Here is a 21,668-nt window from a genome sequence, read left to right as displayed (position 1 = left end):
TAATGACCCTGCCTGTCTGCCCTCAACTTGCAATTTGATACCATAGAGCAATTTATGCTGACCTGTGCTCTGGTAATTCATGTTCAGTCTTGGCCAACTCTGGATCTTTCTGATTCTGAGCTGATCCTGTGCCTATGTTGATATGCTCAACTCTACCTGTGCCCCCCAAAATCTCCCTGTCCCTGATAGAAGTTCAGGTCAACTTGAGACACAGCATTTTCCTTCTCCAAAGGGAGAATGCAGGGGCTGGGCACAGTGGCTCACGCCTGTAATCCTAGCACTTTGGGAGGATTGCTTGAGGCCAGAAGTTCAAGACCAGCCTGAGCAAGAGCAAGACCCCCATCTCTACAAAAAATAGAAAAATTAGTTGGGTGTGGTGGCACATGCCTGTAGCCCCAGCTACTCAGGAGGCTGAGGCAGGAAGGATTGCTTGAGCCCAGGAGTTTGAGGCTGCAGTGAGCTATGATGACACCACTGCACTCCAGCCTGGGCAATAGAGCGAAACCCTGTCTCAAAAAAAAAAAAAAAAAAAAAATGCAGGCACAGAGAAACCAAATTATTTGTTTAGGGAAACAGAGAAAGAGCTAGAAATTTAGGTGGGCCAGAATTAGAACCGTCAGATCACATTGAATCTAAAATATAGTAATCAACAAGACTTCATTCTTAAATAAAATGTTTTAATAAAATACTGCACATATATATTTTTCTTTTCAAAGATGTTATGAGCAGGATGGTTGGTGTGAATGATAATATATGTATGGTATACTATATAATTAGTAAGAAACACAAGGTCTTTCAAATAAATAGTCTTCAGATTTTTTTTTTAAGGGCATATTCTGCAAATCAGTTGAGATTGGAGAATAGGCAAGGAGGAACTGGCTTTTCCTCTATGAATGTGGCTGGATTGGCTTGGGATAGAGAAAGGAGTCATATTTACCCTCCAGGAATCAAAAGTAACATTGGAGTGACCTTCTGGAGAGAGGAATCCTGGCCCTCGCCTTGCTATTTTGTCCAAGATTTCGGAGTTTAACTGCAACGTACAAAAAGTATCCCCACAGGGTTGCCCGTTAGCCATCTGAAGATACAGCAGGGTGGATGTGGAAAATTCTGGGGAAAGCAGAGAAAGCAGAGCTGGGCTCATGAGGAGGAAGATGTAATGTGATAGAGGAGAAGTCCACTATGCCTGAATAGTCTGACCTGGTACTATGTGTAGGTCACTGCAGCCATTCAGAAATCCAAGTAAACACAACGATGAATGTATTACATACATGTATGTACAGTAGAAAAATATGAGAAGCAGAATTACCCCATTAACCACTTGTTAATTATACTTTAGTTTGGTCCCCCGTGATTGAGAGTGCCTTGGCATATAATTGAAGCCGTTTAGACATTGCATGGCACATAGTCTGCATGATATGCAGCATACTGAAAACTCCACCTTCATCCGTCCTTCTTTCCCTATCAAATATACTGCTTCTCTCTCCTTTTCTTGGTAACAATGAGCACAAGTAGGAAATTCAAGGAAAAACCCAGAATGACCCCACTTCTAACAGTCAAGGCTTTCTCAAATAGCTGCGCTGGCTTTTCAGAAACATCACCCAATGTGATTAGGATTGTAGAAGGGGATCCCCTGAGCTGACGTTAGCACCTCTGGCCTCAAAATGGGCTGGCAGAAGACCCTAGTCCCCCTCAACCCCGGCACAGCCATGGACTTCAAATACTGAAGACTCCACATCCCTTACAAAGACTTCTTGTGCGGCTGGCCCAGGACCCGAGCAAGGCAGTAGGGGATGACACTAACAGATGCCAGGGGCACTGCCGCACTCTTGCAGAAGGACAGGACGTAGAAGATCAGCTCGATTTGCGACGGGGGTTTTAAGGAGTCAAAGAGGTGCAGGAGGACAAGGGAGGCCACGATGCAGCTGAGGCGGAATGGGAGCCACCTGTTGAGTTTGCCCTTGCAGCTCTCCTGGTACATGCTAGAGTTGAGCGCCAGCCCCAGGCCAAAGAGGGTCCCCACGTTCTTGAGGAGGCTGGCAAAGGGCGTGGTGTCAATGTGGATCCATTCTGGCCGCTGACAGCACCTCTTGGCCTTTTCCAGAGTCCACAGGAGGTCTACACCCAGCCCCTTCAGCAGCAGGTAAAAGCCAATGGCAAAGCTGAACAGGAAGAAGGTGACGAGAAAATATTTCTTGAGACTGGCGTTGTAGATGCCCTGGATATGGCGGAAAGTCTCAGCCACGGCAATGCCTGAGCGGAAGAAAGAATGACTGTGAAAGACAGGAAAGATTCTGGATGTTCAGGAGAGGTGGATTTGCAGCAATGGGTGACATGCCATCTGTCCTGCCATTGTGGAATTAAATCACTAGACCCCAGATTGGAGGGTCACCTGGTTTATTCCAGCCTGTTCTCAACATAGACTCTTTCAGATGGAAGTGTCATGTCACATACATCCTCTCACTGTATGCAAGTTTCCTGTCAGGGGTCCTCCTGTGTCTATTTGAATACCCCCAGGGGTGGAGAGCTCACTCCCACTAGAACAGCCCATTTCATCTTTGAATGAAGTTGATTGCTAAATAGTTTTTCCTCGTGCTGGGCTGAAATCCATCCTCCTCTAATACCATCTATTGGTCTCAGTTCTTTCCACAGAAGTTAGTAAATTGTGAACGTAGTCCCTTAGTCACACATTTGAAGACAGTTATTCCTTTTTTTTTTTTTTGAGACAGAACCTTGCTCTGTTGCCCAGGCTAGAGTGCTGTGGCATCAGCAACCTCACATTCCTGGGCTCAAGCCATCCTCCTCCCTCAGCCTCCCAAGTAGCCAGGACTACAGGTGTGCGCCACCACACCTGGCTAATTTTTCTATTTTTAGTAGAGACAGGGGTTTTACTCTTGCTCAGGCTGGTCTTGAACTCCTGACTTCAAGTGATCCTCCCACCTTGGCCTCCTAGAGTGCTAGGATTACAGGTGTGAGCCACCTCGACCAGCCTGAAGACAGTTATTCTCTCTAACCTAAACATTCCCAGGTTTTTCATGTGACCTGGCTTCCAGGTTCCTCCCCAAACATGGAATCTAGTCCTAAATGCTGTGTTGCTTTTGTGATTACCATGAGACCATTAGCTCCCTTGTTCTAAACACTCTTCTTTGGATGCTACTGTGTTCTGCTCTGTGTTCTGCTCTTATAGATCTCCGGGGGAAAATTCCACAATTTCCTTCAGGTCTCATATTCTAGTGCCTCCCACAAAATCTTCCTTATGCTTAACCTAAATCTTTTCTGCCCCTTATTAACTGGATCTAAGAAAAGAGACTTTCAAAACTCTGAACCTATAAAAGAGATCAACTCCAGAACTCTATTAGGTTTGCAAATGATTGTATTTAAATAAAGCAGTTTCTTAGAGTACAGTGTTAATTTGTTAAATTTGGTAGATTCCCTGAATATTAAATTAGGGCCCACTTCCAACTGAAGAGCAGTAAGAAATAAAGAATGTAGGCCGGGCGCGGTGGCTCACGCCTGTAATCTTAGCACTCTGGGAGGCCAAGGTGGGAGGATTGCTTGAGCCCAGGAGTTTGAGGTTGCAGTGAGCTATGATGACACCACTGCACTGTACCCAGAGTGACAGAGCAGGACCTTGTCTCAGAAAAAGAAAAAAGGATTGTAAAAAGCTGAGATTTTAAACTAATTCAATTCGGTGAGTTAATTTGATGTAATACAGCTTTTCTACACACTTAGCTGTGTAGATCTGTGCACTCCTATAGAAATCAATCATGTCGAATCACCCACCCTTGACTTTCAACCCACTGAAAGGCTAACAGCATCGATCACACACAGAACATGGCTAGAATGCTGGGACTCTGCTTTGATTAGGGAGAAATGGGGTGGGACGGGGAGGGGAGGGGGTCGGAGCATAGATACCTGACAAGACTCCAGCAACGACCTGGTGGGGAAAGTGAGCAGCAAGGTAGATTCGTGACAGACAGACGTTCAGCTGCACAGCCCAGAATCCCAACCACAAAATGATGTTCAAACACCTGCAGTGGAAGAGGCAACCATGACAAGCTAGGTGCGGATCCTCCCGCGAGGAAAGCAGCCCCAGCAGGAATGCTGGAGCCTGCAAACTTAGGTGCCATCAGTGGAATTTTTGTAAATTGAAGCCCCTACTCAAAAGCTCAAAGATGCCTGTAGCAAGTGGCGAACCCTTGTGTATATGAATTCTAACTTCCCTATTGGCTACACGCCCAGAATTCCCCGTAGTTAGGACTGTCCTCTGTTTCTCTGGTTATTTTAACCTGGACGGGGCGACTCCATGGTTGGTACAGACATGGGTTTTAGTTTAAGCCCTACCACCACCTCACTAGCTGATGTTTAGACGCCTGTTTATGGTGTTACGCCTCCTGGTTTCTTTATCTGTGAAACAAGGGGTTGCACTCATGGGTCCCTTCCAGCCTGATATCCCATGACTCTAGTGTTCACCCTCAGCGCCACGACTCTAATCAGTGCCAACGCAAGCTGTGGGAATGAGCTGAGAGTGTGAGGAAGAGCGAGTGGTGTGCCAGCTGCGGACACAGCCGCCTCCTGCCCTCACCACCCACCCCAGTGCTGAGTTCTTACCGAAATCTGTAGGTCGGCCTTTTCTTTCCCCGAAAGATAGAGAGGGTGGATGTGACCATCACGTAGTATACACCTGCTGCACCCATGGCATGGCCGGAGGGGCTCCCTGAAGGGCAGGAAAGAGATGAATGGACTAAAAGTGAAAAGGTCTTCCTCTGGGAGACTGCCAGGGGTATCATCCCCCCAGCTACCCAGCCATCTGTCCGTCCATCCACCCACCCACCCATCCATCCATCCACCCATTCATCCTACCATCCACTCATTTATCCATAACTTGTTTATTTAACAAATATCTATTGAGATCCTACTATGTGCCAAGCATTGTGCAAGGCTCTGGGAATACAATGGTGAGCAAAACCAGAGAAGGTTCCTGCTCCTGTAGTTATACGCAGTCTGGAGATTACACAAAGAATCAACATACTGGGTGCACAGTTGCAAACTGACCTGCCCTCCATCACTTCTGTTCTACTCTCTCCTTGCTCACTGTGCTCCGGCCACAGGGCCTCATTGTTCTCCCATAAACATGCCAGGCATGCTCCCACCTCAGGCCTTTGCATGGCGATCCTCTCTGGCCAGACAGCTCTTCTGCCAGAAACTTCCTGGCTGACTCCCTCACATCCTTCGAGTCTTGACTCAGAGCTCACCTTCCCAGTGAGTCCTACTCTGACCACTTTATTTAATGCTGCAACCGGTTCCCATTCTTGATTCCTCTGCCCTGGGAGACAGAGGGTCGGGAGATGTGCCCCCCCAGAGCACCTCCCGGATGGGAGAACTTATTTCCTGTTGTTGAGAGTGTGATGGCTGATGGCCCTCCGCTCTTGGCCTTCGGGCATTGCCCTAGGCTGAAGAAAGCCACCTTCAAGGTTACACTCTCCCTAGGGGCAGCCTGCACCCAGTAACTGGTCTATATTGGGGCATAAAGGCCTGGTCTCCTTGACCCAGCTCAGGGAGACTCTGACGAGCCATCCCCAGCTCTGGACTCTTACCTGGTCCAGTCTCACAGGTGACAGGGAACTGCTTTATCAGCGGCACAGAAGTATTGCTGTAGTAGTCTGTGTCCAGGACCCACCAGTATGGGCGCTGTCCGAAGAGAATCCTGTGGAAAAACAGAACCAGTGTCTGGAGTTACTGAATGGAGGATGCTTTTGCCCAAAGCCCACACCTTGGAGAAGAGAGAGTAGCTTGAAGAGAAACCCACACGCTGCCTCCAGGAAGGAGAACTGGGTAACTGGGGAGAAGCATGGGAGGGAGACTTTTTATGACACATCCTTATAAAATGTTTGCATTTTGAACCATTTGAATGTGTCATCTATTCAAACATAAATAAATAAATAAACCCAAGATTCTAAAATCCATATTAATGGCAGCAATGTGACTTTTTTGTTTGTTTGTTTGTTTGAGACAGGGTCTCACTCTGCTGCCCAGGTGTCATCACAGCTCACTGCAACCTCAAACTCCTGGGCTCAAGTGGTCCTCCTGCCTCAGCCTCCTGAGTAGCTGGGACTACAGGCACCCTCCACCACACCTGGCTAATTTTTTTTCTGTTTTGTGTAGAGACAGGGACTTGCTCTTGCTCAGACTGGTCTCCAATTCCTGGCCTCAAGCAATCCTCCAGCCTCAGCCTCTCAAGTGCTTTGATTACAGGCCTGAGCTGCAGCACCCAGCGACTTTTTTTTTAAACTCCAAGGAGAATGTGTCCTGGAAGAATGCATACAGAACTATAGTTTGCAACTTGGATTTGCATATACTAAGGGTTCCCTCTTCTCTTTCTTCAGGCCTCAGGGAGTCTTGCATTTTCTCTAACACCAGAGAAGGCACCTCAGCCCCAGTGACAAGCTCTGCAGGAGACGTGGTCTCTGTCCCCACCAGAATTGCTCTCTGTGAGGATGTAGGCAGCTTTAGATGCTTGCCCTGTATCCTCCCTGCTTTGAAACAGACTATCTCAGACAAACCACTTCCCCTTTGAAAGCACTAGGACTGTTTTTCACTGTGGAAACAGGTGTCAACTTGTAACAGAGGGAACGGCCTGAAAAAGGGTAGAAATGTTTTCTGTCTCTTTAAAACTTCCCCCATTTTTTTGGGAACTAAAACCTACATCCCTCCCTCAGGCCAATGGTTGCTAGGGGCAGGGGAGTGTCATCAGCTATAGTTGAACAACAATAGCCTAAAGCTGAGAACCCTCCCTTTAAAAGCTCCATATTTCTGCCGTAGTTAGGAAAATTGGAACTTTAAGACAGGAGTCTGCCATTTTCCTCATTTGCCAGCAAATTAATAAATTCCTTTTTCCTTTTCCTTCTCAACCACTTGTCCTCGTTCTTCTGATGTGGCCTTGGGGACAAGTGCCAAGCTTTTGGTCACAAAATGTCAGTCAGGATGACTCTTTTTCCCTGCACTGGTGCAAGGGTGATTTCTCACAGAAATGAGGGACAGCCACTACCTCCGACCTCCACCAACCCAGAGAGAATCCATGGTTCTTTAATCGAGATCAGATGTTTGGAATAACCCTTTATCTTTTTATTTTTTAGGGGCATGCTGCTGAAGGGGACATTACAGATAACATTTAGTAGCTTTTTCAACAGAGGTTTCATGGATCTCATCAGTCTGCCTTGGGCTCAGTAAACTAACAACAATTTTTTCCCCTACTCTAAAGAACTTTTATTGTTATGACCAAAGGAAATTGGAGCTCAAAGAGATCTTAAGAATTGCCTGATGGTAGACATGGATAGTTCTAGGGATGCTAAAAGTCTTAGAGGGCAGCTGGTCCCCTTCATTTTTTAGATGATGAAATAGAGGCCAAGCCAGTAGTGTGCTAGAGTCAGGTGGCCAACAAGAGTCAATTGTTAAAAACTCAGGAATTTTGCAAGCCAGAGCCATCGGTATCTTGGAAGTGGTCATAATGGGAATATTTACACAATGGAAATTAGCAAGTGCTAAACTCGGGCTTCCTGCTCTCGCCCCCCCCCCCCCCAGAGAGTCAGTTTATCAGCACTGGATATAACATAGTTCTTAAGAGCATTGCCCCTGATGCCAGCCTGCCTGGGCTTCAGTCCTGGCTCTGCCGTTTACTAACCATATTGGTCTAATTTAACTCAATGCTTTGGTCTCTTTATCTGTGACATAGTAGTAACTGCCCCACAAGAAACCAATTAGCACATGGCCTGGCATATCCTAAGTGTTCAATAAATGTTAACTATGATTATTATAGATCATAAAACAGAAACTCAGAGAGTTGATACGACTTGCCAAGGACAGGTAGTCGGTAGGTGGCAGAACAAGGGCTAGAGCCCTTGTTACTTTTCATTATGCCACACAACAGGTTTTTGAATCATCTATATTTCCTTTCTTCATACATCCTCTTTCTTCTTTCATACACCTATCCTTATGTTATCATTCTGCTTCAAAGTAGTAAAACTGTCCCTTTGCTCAAAGCCTGTAACTCAGACTTTTCACTAAATTCAACCATCTGTCCACCCCTTCAAACCATATAAAATAGACTTTCCTGTATTTTCAACTCACTGACAGGTTTTCTCTGCCCTCCCTCTTTATGCAGATGATCCAAAGTCAAGTGCAGGAAGTAGACAGTGGCTTCCTGAATAGCACTGGGAAAGCAGCTTCTGATGGACAGACATTTCCAGAGGGAATGCCAGCTGCTTTTCTTGCTGATCACCTCCTTGGAGGGTTCTTACCACTTAAAGACGAGGTTGAGCCAGTCTCCGATCACAGCTACCCAGAGGAGTTTGATGCCCACAGCTTCTCGAAGATGGAACCAGATGGGGAAGAGGACGTAGAAGGCATTCCTGAGGTCTGCAATTACAGACACCAAGATGAACCAGTCCTGGGAGTCTTGGTACTTCACCTGCAGGTAGTGTGTTGACTGGATCCCAAAGTCATGGAGAGCATTCATTCCATCCTCCATCCTCATTTCCCTGGCACCTCAGGAAGCCGTCGGCAGAGCCCTTGCACTTATTTCAGTCTTGGTGGTGATTGCTCTGCTATCAGCCTGTGCCTTGCCCCTGTATACACCCTGTATCCAGTCTGCAGGTCAACCCAGCCCTGATCTTTGGACTCAAAAACCACATTTGTCTAAAATTTATTGATCAAAGGTGCATCACCAGTAGGTTGATGCAAACGTGTTCAGGGTGATTTACGTAAAATAGAAAAACAGGCACACAAAAACAGCCTGATCGGCCATGTACTCAGCAGGGCCAATTATTAACTTTGGCATGCTGCTTGACAGTGCCAGGGGCTGCCCTCCTGGTCCCCGAAACCAGGCGGGAGATGCAGGACAGAGTCTAAATCTACCACAGTTCTTGCAAAGGTGTCTGATTTCCCAAGTGTGCAATTGCACTTACTTGGGGACAAGGAAAAGTCTTGGTGCTCTAGCTGTTTAAGTTTTAAGTGATTAATTTTAAAACATAGTAAGTTCTGTTTTGTATTGAGGACTGACATCTTGCTGGTCCTTCCTTAGCTATATCAGAATCTATAATCTGTCTCTGGATTGGGAGATCAATCTTCTTCCCAGTATTGGCTCCAAATCTCTTAGCGCCAGAAAGCAATAATTTTGTTTCTTTGTTTGCTTATTTTTTTGAGACGGGGTCTCACTATGTTACCCAAGCTGGTCTCAAACTCCAGGGCTGAAACCATCATCCTGCCTCAGCCTCCTAAGTAGCGGGGATTACAGGCACATGCTACTGCGCCTGTCCAGAAAGTAATCATTTTTGAATGCAGTGATTAATTTGTTTAGTAACCTTAAAGTTAGAACCTTTGGGGCTTTAACTCATAAGTTGAAGCAACACAATGAATATACGTTCATGCAACAACTATATGATGAATGTGTGGTTCTAAATAAGAACACTGGCAAACAGATAACTGGGGACTCTTATCTTGAGCTTTCTTTCATATATATGTATATATGCACAAATTGAGCTTTCTTTCACATATATATCATCTTGAACTCCATATGTGGAAGAGAGCTCAGACACATATTTCTGTATATGTGTGTGCGTTGACAGAGGGCAGCTGCTTCCCCTTCCCTGGACAGAGGGCCACAGTGCAGTTACTCTCAGGAGCCCTCTGCTCATGGGGTGCCCGTGCTTCTTTGGACTAACAATCTCGGTTCTGGGACAGGCAGATTTCCAAAGTGAGATATATATATACACCCACACATATATATGTGTGTATATATATATCGACTGTAAACAGCAGAGAGACCAAGAACCTCACGCTTGGGTCACCTAGGACTCTGAAAGGAGTAGGGGAATAAATTAGAGGATGAATTCATGCATCTTCAAAGATAAGAGTCAGTGGGAAGGAAACTTGAAGACACCTCCCTGAATTTCCCATCAGAAAGTCCATATTGACATGGAAGGGGTAGGTTGGGGACAGGGAAAATAAACTCAGGGCTAACGAGTCTGTAGCAAAGGTTGACAGCATTCCGTGCTGGAAATGATTAGATCATCATCCAGGAGGCATGAGCTGGAGTCGCATCCCCATTCCCCCATGGGCTCCCACCCAGCTCAAGCCGACTCTAATTGCCCTTGACCTCATCATTTCTGCTGGTCCAAGCGACCGTCTCCTGCCACAGCCAGCCCAGAGAGCAGGAAATGCGGAGGTGGCTGTGGGTGGGTGCGAAGGAAGCCTGTGCTAGGCAGCGCTGGGTGGTGATACGTGTGTTCTGCACTGTCAGGACTGCTGGGCCACAGGTAGGGGCCTCACCACAAGAGGTAAACCTTCTAGAAAGTATTGAGTAACTACTGTGATGATCTCTGGGACTGGAGTTTCTATGGTCTGAGGCGAGTTGAGGGCAAATGGGGCCGACCCTCTGACAAAACATCCAAGGGCCACCGTCTGGGTCTCTGCAGGGCTGCTGAGAGCCAGGGTCTCTGAGTCGGGCGGGGCTCAGTCATGTGCTCAGCATATGGGGAGCAAGTGGAGGACACTATCTTCCGAGGAGCCTCAGGGAGCAGCCGGCGCTGATAAGGAGTGCTGATGGAGCTGATATGCATTCTGGGCACACAGCTGCGGTGTGCACATCTTCCTGGCAGGCTGCCTGCCGGGCGGGGGGACCCCCTTGGTCAGAGCAACCGTTTTTCACATCACGAGACTAGTCCTCCCCTTTCTACCTTGCGGTCCTTTCGTCCTTCCTCCAGCAAATTTTTATCATGTGCAAAAAGAGATGAGGCCCCACAGGACTCAAGCCTATTAGAAAGCTGACTGAATTGAAAACTTCTGGATCCTCGAGCGTCTTGTGAATATACGAGGAGAATATTGTGCACTTGAGCGGCTGGTGGTTTTGCTGAAAATCCACTCCTTAAAGAACTGTCTCCAGAGAGGGGATCCCAGCATCTCCCCCTAACTCCTGCCATCTTCCCTTTCAAGAAGTTCTCCAGTTTAATTCAACTGACATTTTCTGAGCAAAGCACCATGACTGGCTCTCTGAGGAATGAAAAGTGAAATTCTGGCTGTCCTCTGGGCCCCTGCCAGTCTAATGGGACAAGGGAGACCAGACATTTACACAATGATGTAAACTGGGGGATGTTCAGAGGGAAACCGCCTCTCATTTGTACAAATATCAGTGAGTTCCCTATTATTTTGTCCTCAGCGGAGAAGACTCAAGCTTTACTCATGTCCTCTAGGGAAACAGCCAGCTGATTCCGGGAACCAGTAAGGGTGGAGCATTATCTGGGCTCCTCTTGGTTGGGTACACGAGCAGGGCACTCCTCAGGCATTTTCTCCTGAGATCAGTCCTCTTCCCAGTATTGGCTCCGTATCTCTTAGGGCCAGAAAGTAATAGTTTCCTTTGTTGGTTGGTTTGTTTTTTTGAAATGGGGTCTCACTATGTTACCCAGGCTTCAGGATCTTGGTTTGGGAAGAACATGAAGAAAAGGTGCCAGAAAGTACAGTCTGGTCTGCTATTAAATAAGTGCAGCTGGTTCCAGGGTTCTGGCACCTTCTCCCAGGGCAAGGTTGACTCATTCACTCAAATGAGTTTATTTGCAGATGGGAAAGTAAGGAGGGAAAGGAGCCACAATTTACCACACACCTCATCAAAAATTGCATTTATTACTAAAAAGAAAGTCTGATTTTACCTGAAGCCGAATCCTCTATTCTGGCTGGGGCCCTGGGCTCTGTAGAGAGAGGAGCTACTGGTCCATCCTTCACTCGGTTATTATATCTAGACTGGGTCTTGTCCACGCTGCAACAGGGGTACAAAACCTAGCTTCAATCCACAGCTACGTCTGAGCAGCAGGGTAGATTCCTCTGAAGTCTTGTAGCCCAAACTATAAGATGAACAGTTTTATTTTTTAAAATTACTTCTTTTGCATGTTTCCCCTCTGCCCTTCCTACCCAGTGACCAGTGGGGGAGGTGTTTAGTGGGGAACAGGGCAAACTGGCTGGATTAACTGCTATCACCCTCTCAGTGAGTGACCCAGTTCATGTTTTAGAAAAACATGTTGGGGACACCAGGCGGAGGGAGGGGTGGGTTAATCATTGCCAGCCAGCGAAAATGGCTGACTTATCTCTGGCTTGGTGAGAAAGTTCAGCTTCAGAACTTTGAACTGTGCATCCGGCGACCAGGTCGGGGGAGCGTGGAGCGTGTCTCAGGATGGGCTGGACATTTTGTCCACAGAAAAAACCCTGAAAACATTTGCTGCATTGTAAACAGTTAAGCTCACTACCTTCCTCCTGCCACCCTGGGGTCCGCCTTGTATTAATAGCAAAAAACCAAGCGAATCACCAGCACTTTATGGGAATCACAGACTGCCCTTACTCTCCGTCTTCCTTAGCTCCCTTCCCCAAAAGAAGCTGCTGTTCCTGCCAGGAAGTAGCCTGTTTCCGCAGTCAACCGGTTCCCTCACAGGTGGCAGACCCCTCTCCATTCTTAATCTACCCTCTGCGATGCCAAGCACGCTAGGAAACATTCTTGCTGTCAAAGCTGATCTTCCCTGCCAGGAATTAAACTTTGTTGATGGTGCACTGCAGAGGCAGAGGCAAGCAAAGAAAGCCTCCAAACGTGTGTCCGGGACTATCTAAAAAAGGGTCATTTTCCCTTTTGTCCTGGTCTATACCCTAGAGGCAAATCAGGGCTATTTGAGGAGAGAAGGGAAATGTAGCTTGAGCTGAGTCTCCAGCCCACACTACCGTCCCTCCTTGCTTCAACGCACAGATTCTTTGGAAGCATAAAGACCAACTGAAGAAGGAGGGAAGGGAGACCAAGCCATCAGTAGCTCAGTCATAGCTGGGCCAGGTGTGGGGTGGAAGGTACACCTTTCTTCTCCTTGGCAGACTCTCAGAAACTCTGAAGTCCCCAAGCTGGCAGCCCAGGAGACTGCCCCTCCCCCACAGCCATCACCAGGATTTTACAAGTAGAATAAAATAAGATTAAAGAGCTCTGTAACCTGGGCCAAGTCACTGGAGTCCCTGGGTTATACTTTTGTCAACTGTAAATTGAGATTCGATGACCCTCGTCCTCCTTTCAGCTCCAACATTGCCTGAGACGGTGGAGGTCCTTTGAAAATGGCCCCAGAGAAGCAGTGCCTGGCTTTTAATTATCTAACAGAAGTAAATGATGAATTACTGCCAGAAGGAAAAGAGAAATGTGGTCATATTTTAAAAAAATGTTTTCAAAAGTGATACATTCACACAGTTAAAAAAAAATTCAGGTTTTCTAAGAGTGTCCAGTGAAGCGAGTGTTCCTTCTACCCCTGGACACCTTCTAAACACCGGGGCAGACAGAGCTCAGCCCGAACCTGAGGGGCACCATGGGTCAGAGAAGCCCCCCACAATTCTCTACTGGAAGTCGGCTCCCCAGGCAGAGCCTGCCTCAATCCAGACCGGAGTCGGCCCTCCCACCCTCTTCTATTCCCTTTCTTTTTTTCCTTCCCCAGTTCTGCCCATGTAATCCTTTAATCAACTGTTTAAGAGCTGGGGAAATTTCATCCCAACCAAAATGCCTGTATGGCACACTCAATTAGTCCTGCCCTCTTCCGCAGCCCAGCAGGGGGGAGATAATTAGGAAATTAGTAGTCTTGAACCCTTTGAACCCACAGCTTACCCCCTCTGAAAGTTCCCAAATGAGGACCCTGATGCAGAGAGGGGAAGAGGTGAGGCCCAGAATTGTCCTGCAAACTAACGGTGAGGTTCCTGTCCCCAGGCCTGGGGGAGGGGGAGGGGGTTGTGGAACTATTCTGGGCTATGAAAACAGCAAGGCTCCACTAGGAAGTAAACAGCCACCTGTCCCGCCAACGTCTGTCTCCCTAGACAGTCCTGACCTCCAGCCAGCGGGCGGGAGAGAGAGAGACAGGGGCAGGGAACGTCCAGCGTGCCTCCCTCCTTTAGGGTGGAAAAGAATGGCAGCGTTGGTTCTATTTTTAAGATTTCCTTGAATCTGGAGGTCTGAAGTGGAAAGAGAAGCCAGTGCTGGGGTTACGTAAGTCCAGGGGATCTTTCTAACCCTGAATTCCAGAGAGCAAGTTGCCTCTGGAGCATATGGGACTTCAGCCTCCTCTGCTCTCCTGGGAAGTCACCTGTGACCTTCTCATTGTCAAATCTGCTGACTGGCCTTTACTCTTCCTTCTTAATCATTTGGCCACATCTGACACTTGACGGTTACCCACTTTGAAATGCTAGGTTCCATGTTGCCCCAGCAAGCTCTACTCTCCTTTCTCTTCTTCCTCCTTCCATGGTCAGCATGCTGTGATGTTGGACTGTGCCCCATCTGACACCACCTGCATGTCCCACACAGTCCCTACACCCACAAGTCCCCTTCAGACCTGTTCTTGCTCAGACACCCTTGCTTTGTAAATGAATCTCCTCCCCTCTGCCATCTTCCAGGCACTGAGCCTGGCAAACTTGGAGTCACCTTTGACACTGTTTCATGCCCCATTTGCAGTTACTCATCAGGGTCTGCCCAGATATTTCCCACGCTTACTGCCCCGGCCAACCCCTCTCCCTAGACCCACTAGGAGGACCTCTTTCCTTCTTTTCCCCCACCCCGAGCCATCCTATAGACTACTGGCAAAGGAGCCTTCTTACAATACAGTTAATTTCACTTGTCACCTGAAAAATATTCAGTGGCTCCCCATTGGCTGCAGATTGAAGTCCAAATGCAAGCTCACCCACAGCTGGATCCCAGCTTATCTTTCCAGTCTTATGCCCCATAGCCCCCTTCGTGGCCTCCACATTCCAGATATACTAGAGGGGGTTGGATTTCCCAGACATGCCTTGGTTTTCCTAACTTTGCTCTTCCCTCCGCCTGGAATATCATTTCCCCCACCTTCATATGTCCAGATTCTAATCACACTTCAAGGTCAAGCTAACAAAGTCTTCTCAACGCACTGACACCCCCCACCCCCATCAGCTGTAAAGGATCTCTGTGATCTGAACTCTCTTAGCACTTAACTGTTCCTACCGTAGGGGACTTATCAAGTTCTGACCTTGCGGTACACTTGTTTTGCACATTGTCTTAGCCCTTCTCCTGATATCCTGAGCCCTGAGGACCAGGAAAGCATCACTTCCGGCTTCCAGAACTGAGCTCTGCTTACATATCTGGTGCCCAGTATCACAGACCATTTACACGGCTGTGAAAATGCTCGCATCCCTGACGCATGCTCCTTTGCATCGTGACTTTGCCTCTCTTCCAATGGAGATACAAAGTTTGTGTGTCTATCCTTTGAATCTAGGCTTGATCTGTTGACTTGCCTTGGCTAATGGGACATGAGCAAACGTGATGCAAGTAAAGGCTTGAAAAGCATTCACTTGCCAGGGCTTGTCCTCTCTGGGCTACAGTTGAAACCCTGGACCACAAACGGAAGAAGTCCAGGCAGCCTACTGGAGACATGTTGCCATATCATGTGGCCCAACAGCCAGCCCCGGCTGCCAGACGTATGAGTGAAGCCATCTTAGACCACCTAGGCCCCGCCCACCTGCCAGGTAACTGTGGCCACCCGAGTGATCCCCAGAGACTCCAGCAGAGGAACTGCCCAACCGAGCCCAGCTCACATTGCTAGCCTGCAGAATGGTGAGCAAGGGAAGTTGGTTTGTTGTTCTAAACCACAGAGTTTTAGGGTGGTTTTCTTACACAGTAACTCAAATACTCAGTAGACGCTGGTAACAAAATATTAAATAATCACTCACATTCACTGAACATTTACTATATGCCAGGGACCAGTTTTGGCAAACTACATGGATTTACTCATTTAATCCTCATAAAAATCCTAAAGTAGATTTTATTACTGTCCCCATTTTACAGGTGAGGAAGGTGAGCTGCAGAGAAGTTAAATAACTTGCCCAAGGTCACATGTGCTGGATCCAAACCCCGGCAATCTAGCTGCAGAAGCCACACTTCAAACCACTATACCACATTGCCTCCACTTACCCAGAATGAGGAAAACATTACTTTATTGACCTACTCCCTCCAAAACATGCCCTCCCCACCTACCTGCCAATTTCCAGATTATTTTGTGGTCCAATTTTCTAATCTACACTTTCTTTTATGGACCAGAGGTCTCACTCTGTCATCCAGGCTGGAGAGCAGTGGCACAATCATAGCTCATTGCAGACCCCTACGCCTAGGTCTCAATGTGATCAAGCCACCTCAGCCTGCAGAGTGGCTAGGATTATAGGTGTGAGCCACTGTGCCTGGCTTAGCCTATGCTTCTAGTCCTCCCACGCCATGCCCTCTTGGGTCTACCTCCCGGCTCTGGGCCCCTCCTGGGGTGTTTCAGGGACATTCCCGGGTGGGGAACTGATTTACAGCTCTGCCAGTGTCCACCAACCCAGAAACCCTTTGGCCCGTCTCCTTCCTGCAACCTTTGCTGAGTTGTTGGTTCAGGTGGTGCAGGTCTCATCTGGAAAGGAAATGCTTGGGCTGAGTATGTCGCTCTTGTCCTATGTTCTGTGTCCTGGGTTGACCTGGGCAGCCAGGGTGATTTTTCACTCAGATCTTTGGATTTCCTTAGATCTTCCCTTTTGAGGTAGCCAAATGATAAAATGGATGTGACATGGTTTTTAAAAAGACAAAAGAAAAACACTACTCAGATTTAACAGCTGTTAACTGTTTATTCAAATTTCAACAAAGATGTATTTAAGGACCCATAAATGAGCATGACACCACGCTGGGCCCCAGCCCATCCAGGACAGGTTTGATGTGGGAGTGAGAAGAGGACACACGTGGACAATGACCTAGAGTTCAGCGTGTGAATCTTGCAGAGTTCTGTCCAAAGTACTAGGGGAACAGGGAGAACAAAGCAAAGACGTTTGCTCAGGGAAAGACAGAGGGAACGATATTTGAATTGGGTTTTAGAGAACAAACAAGGTGTTACTAGATGAGGAAGGGGAAAGAGGAAGGGAGGGGCCAGGCGTGGTGGCTCAGGCCTGTAATCCTAGCACTCTGGGAGGCTGAGGCGGGAAGCATTGCTTGAGGTCAGGAGTTCAAGACCAGCCTGAGCAAGAGCAAGACCCATCTCTACAAAAAGTAGAAAAATTAGCCAGGTGGGGTGGTGTGTGCCTGCAGTCCCAGCTACTCGGGAGGCTGAGGCAGGAGGATCGCTTGAGCTCAGAAGTTTGGGGTTGCAGTGAGCTATGAGGACGCCATGGCATTCTGGCCCAGGCAACAGAACGAGACTGTCTCAAAATAAATAAATAAAGAGGAAGGGGCATGGGCCGGGGCTTGAGAGGGTGGGAATGGTCTGTTTGGGGAAGGGCACGTGGTCATGGTCTGGGGTGTCTGGAGTGTGGGCATCAGGATAGGGGTGGGGAGCAGGGGACTGAACCCGGGTTTGTGAATAATCCAGTACACCCTGCAGAGAGCATGGAGCTCTGAAGATTTGAAAGGGAGAAAGTGGCCAAGGAAAATCTATAGGAAGTGGGGGAAGGAAGGGGGAAATTTGCCTATAGAGAGAGTGTCTGCTCTGGAAGTTAGACGTGAATTCTGTGGCCAGGATGGTGTGCATCAGGCGAGGCCGGCTTATGTCTCCCAGGACCCCTTGAGATGGTTTCTTGGCGAATTCCCCATAGTCCAAGGGAGGAGCCTGAATCAGAAACCAGATTCATCAGTTCACAAGGGGAATTATCATTCAGGGAGGATCTACATTTACTGAAGTAACACCTGAAGCCCAATCTATTGATTTGCTGTCAAAGCAAAAGCCAAATTACTACCACAATGCCAGTTAGTTCCTTCACTGCAAAAGCTGTAAATGAAGTGCCCGTTTGTTTCCCATGATCATGATTTGGTGGGAAGCTGGCCTGTCGTGCTGGGAATCAGAGCCAGCCATTGGTCACGAGATGCCTTCGATAGGGCCTGGTGCCCCCATCCGCGTGGCTAAAGTGCCTCCAGGCCGGGACATGTCCTGGCCCTGTGTGAGGTCCTGCGTGGCTGACTGTCACTGCCAGGGCAGGCTCTGGGATGCCCCCTCTCTGCCCTTATGATGGACACATCTTTATATATCTTAGCTTCTCCTTACTCAGTCTCCTCTGGCAGGCTTGGAACGGAACTCCCGTCTCCAGAATTCTCTCAACCTTGGCCGCATATTAGAACCACTTGGGGAAATTCAAAAGCCGCTGATGTGTGAGCCTCCCCCGCAGAGGCTGTGATTTTATTGGGCTGAGGTGCAGTCTGCGTACGTTGGGTTTTACGAGCTCTCCAGGTGATTGCAACGTGCAGTCAAGGTTGAGCGCCTTTGTGAAAACACCTGTGCCTACTTCTGCCCTTGTTCTCTCAGTGTTGATTTTGCTCTCAGAGGATCACTTAACACGGATCAGGGGCCAAGTGCTTCTCAGGCATTACCTCACTGAATTCTTCACACAGGCCTACCAGGTGGTGAAGAAGAGCCGCAGCCCAGGGGAAAGGCGTGAAGATCTTCCATGAAGATCTGGGTTCAATCCCTGCCCCACCTTTTACCAGCCACGTGACTTTGGGCAGGTTTCCTAATCTCTCTGAATCTTAGTTTCCTCATCTGTAAAATGGGAATAATCACATCTGCCTCTTAAGGGTGTTGTGAAGATTAAATGAGGCAAGATTGGGAATCACTGGGCCCAGAGTTGTCTCTACGGTACTGGCTTCTCCTTCTCAACGGAGGAAATGGAGACATCACGTTCCTTGAGGGTCCCTATCATCTTCTGACCCACAGACGGAGAGTTAAGGAGCATGGGAGACCTGCAGCAGGAGGGTGTCTGAGACCCGAGCCCCCTGAGAATGCTACAGTTTATTTCCCTTCATCCAGTGAGGTCTCCATGGCAGCCACAGGGCAGCGGGGGCCCAGTCTGAGGGGCAGGTGGAGGGCCTGGGCTGGCTCCCACTTCCAGGAGCCATCGGAGAGGTGTCCTTGTTGCCACAGCTTCTCCTCTGGGCCAAGCCAGGCACGACTGTGTGTCTGGCACCCATTGTCCGCCCAGCACCGAGCACAGTGTCTAGTGGACAACTTCACCACTGAAGTCAAAGAAAATGAAAGCGCAGCCTCAGTGTCGCTGTAGACAGCCCTGAACGTCTCCTCTTGAGTGTCCAGAATGTGCCTGCCCCACACATTCTTCTGCCATCTGAGCAAGGAAGGCAAGAGGGTGATGGGCGTACCTTTCTAGACCAGAAGATGGGGAGCCCATACGGACGAAATGTCTTCAAATAGTTCCTTTGGTGCAAGGCCCTTCCAGAGTGAGAAAAACCTACCAAAGCCTAAAAATCTTTTGAGTGATTCAAATATGTTACCATTATCCAGATGAAGAAATGGGCTCAGGTGGGTTAGGTGCTGATTCAAGGCCGTGGAAGCCCTGAGGATGGACCCAGCCCACCCTCAGAGTCCCCTGTAGCTCTGAGCCTGTGAATCTGCTACGTAAAAGCCATTGTCCAAACCCGAGATCAACTGGGTCGTTCTTCCACTTGATAGCAAGTTGGAACCAACCCAATTGCCCAGTGAAGAACGATTTGTTTACTACTAACCTGAGAGAGTATCTCTTATCCTTTAAAAACCATCCATTTCAGTGCGACGTGGCAGCCTGTTAAAATGCCTATGATGTAATGTTAAATGTAAACAGGAAACATGAAAGTGTGCTTACCTAACTAGGTAGTGCACAGAGTGCACGAGTGCGCAGAGACAAGAACTGCACCAGAACTTAGATGGGTGACAACGGGATGTTGGAAGGAGAGCTGGGTGATACTTTTTTTGTTATTATTGTCACATTGTTTTTTGTGCAGCTTAAAGGTTTGGCTCATCGCTGCTCACAGACAAAATGCAGACTGGACCCTGTGGCATCCAAAGCTTTGCTCACGGGCCCCATCTATCCCTTGCCATTCTGCCACCCCCTTTCCCCCCAGTGTGGGGCACGCCCAGGACCATGAGCCTTCATGCCCATGTCTCCACCAGGAACACCCTGCTGCCCAGTTTACTACCTGACTAAATGCCGCTCATTTGCCACTGAAGCTGTCACTTACCACCCCCACCCCAACAAAAAACATACACCAGAAACTCACAATATTGCTTGACTTCAGCGAGGGACCAGGGCCAGAGGTGGGATGGAGACACAAACTCTTTCTTAAATACAACTTTATTGAGATATAAGTCACAGACCACAGCATTCACCCATTTAAAGCATACAATCCAATGGTTTCAGTGGTTTTTAGTATATTCACAGAGTTGTGCAGCCATCACCGGGCACATATCCTTTTGTGCCTTCAGGAATTTGAACATGTGAATGTATTACTAATTCACATAAGAAAAGGAATACAAGCAAACACACACACACACACACACACACACACACACACAAACACCTGCCAAAACAGACCTCCCTCAGCCCAGAGACTTCGAGCTCTTTGAGGGCAATGATGGGGGGATACTCATTTTTGTGCACTAGTCCAAGTCTGGCATTCAGGAAGCATCCAAGAAGTGTTTGATGAATGAATGAAGACTTCTCTGCTTCAGGATAGATGGGGCGAGGTAGGAAGTACAGGCTTGTAGCCTGGAGAGGCCAGAGGGCTCCCCAGTCCTCCTTGCTGTCATCCTTGTCCCCAGCCCAACCCCACCTCCTGCCATCCCCACCTTGTCCCTTATACTACCCCCTCCCCACCCCTCCTCCCTTCTCCTATTTTGACCCCACTTTGACCTCCACCCCTCTTTGTTTCTTGAATAGACTGTTTTTTGAAATGCAAAGACTCCTTGCTGGCCTCTTGGCACTAGCAGTGGGAACTTCATGGGGTCAGTGACAGCCTCTTCCTCTGAGTGTCCCTCACTCCACCGTGACATGACTAGAAGGCAATTTTATTTAATGCAATGATTATTACCATAGAATTAATAGGGACCCAACACACGGCAGGGGCTGGAAAACACTTGCTGAATGAATAAAGGACTCGTGAGTGTCTCGGGCAGCTGAATGAAATTGTTTCGGTCACAGGCCCCGGGTGTGGAGAGGATGAATGTCACAGAAGCTACGGGCCCCGGTGCAGAGCCTGAGCGGAGCAGACTTGGTCGCCCGTGTCGGGATGGGGATGGGCCAGGCTCGCCAGCAGCCCGGGCCAGACCACGGGCAGGGTGGACATGAACCCGAGGTACCCCAGGGTGCTCACCAGATTCGCCCCAGAACTTTGTGATTCTGACCCTTTGACATTTCTGGGCTGCATTCCTCAGGGTCCAGTTGCTTCTTTCTTGAAGCTAGAAGGACGCAGTCCAGCAGAGCTTTCCAACAGGCCGCCTCAGGGTCCTTTCCTGACAGTCTGGGGTACACGCACGCCTTGGGGCCGCTTGGGCCGTACCCTCTGACCCCAGTGGGGAGACTCATTGCACACCCCTTGGTCAGCAGGTGAGCCACAGCAGCCTGGCCCCCCCAGACTTCACCCTGGGGCCACCTTCCCCCCTTCTCTGCACCTGGATAAGCGACCTGTGGGGCAGCCACGGAAGCTGCCCTGGCTGCCCACACCGTTTGTTTTGGGGGCAAGACAGAGCATTTCCGCCATCAGGGCCCAAATTTCTTCAAACAAGAAAATACAGGAAAGTCAAAACAAGATATTTATCTGGGCTGAGAGGGTGAAGAGAAGCTAGCTCATCTAGCTGAGACAATGGAAAGAAGAAACA

At 48.5% G+C, this 21,668-nt stretch overlaps 1 protein-coding gene across 1 annotated transcript; it reads right to left on the bottom strand.

Annotated features, from left to right (window-relative positions):
- Positions 1-663: 663 nt before the first annotated feature.
- Positions 664-8,717, bottom strand: G6PC1 (glucose-6-phosphatase catalytic subunit 1). The gene is made up of 5 exons (XM_045526629.1): positions 8,295-8,717; positions 5,595-5,704; positions 4,609-4,714; positions 3,913-4,028; positions 664-2,250 (listed from the first exon to the last, which is right to left on the bottom strand). Exons 1-5 carry the CDS (start codon positions 8,528-8,530, stop codon positions 1,739-1,741), a joined length of 1,080 nt encoding a protein of 359 aa, XP_045382585.1. The 5' UTR covers positions 8,531-8,717; the 3' UTR covers positions 664-1,738.
- Positions 8,718-21,668: the final 12,951 nt, after the last annotated feature.

Source organism: Lemur catta, chromosome 15, assembly GCF_020740605.2.
Source record: "Lemur catta isolate mLemCat1 chromosome 15, mLemCat1.pri, whole genome shotgun sequence".
Taxonomy (NCBI): Eukaryota; Metazoa; Chordata; class Mammalia; order Primates; family Lemuridae; genus Lemur; species Lemur catta.
This window is presented reverse-complemented; position numbering and strand designations above follow the sequence as displayed.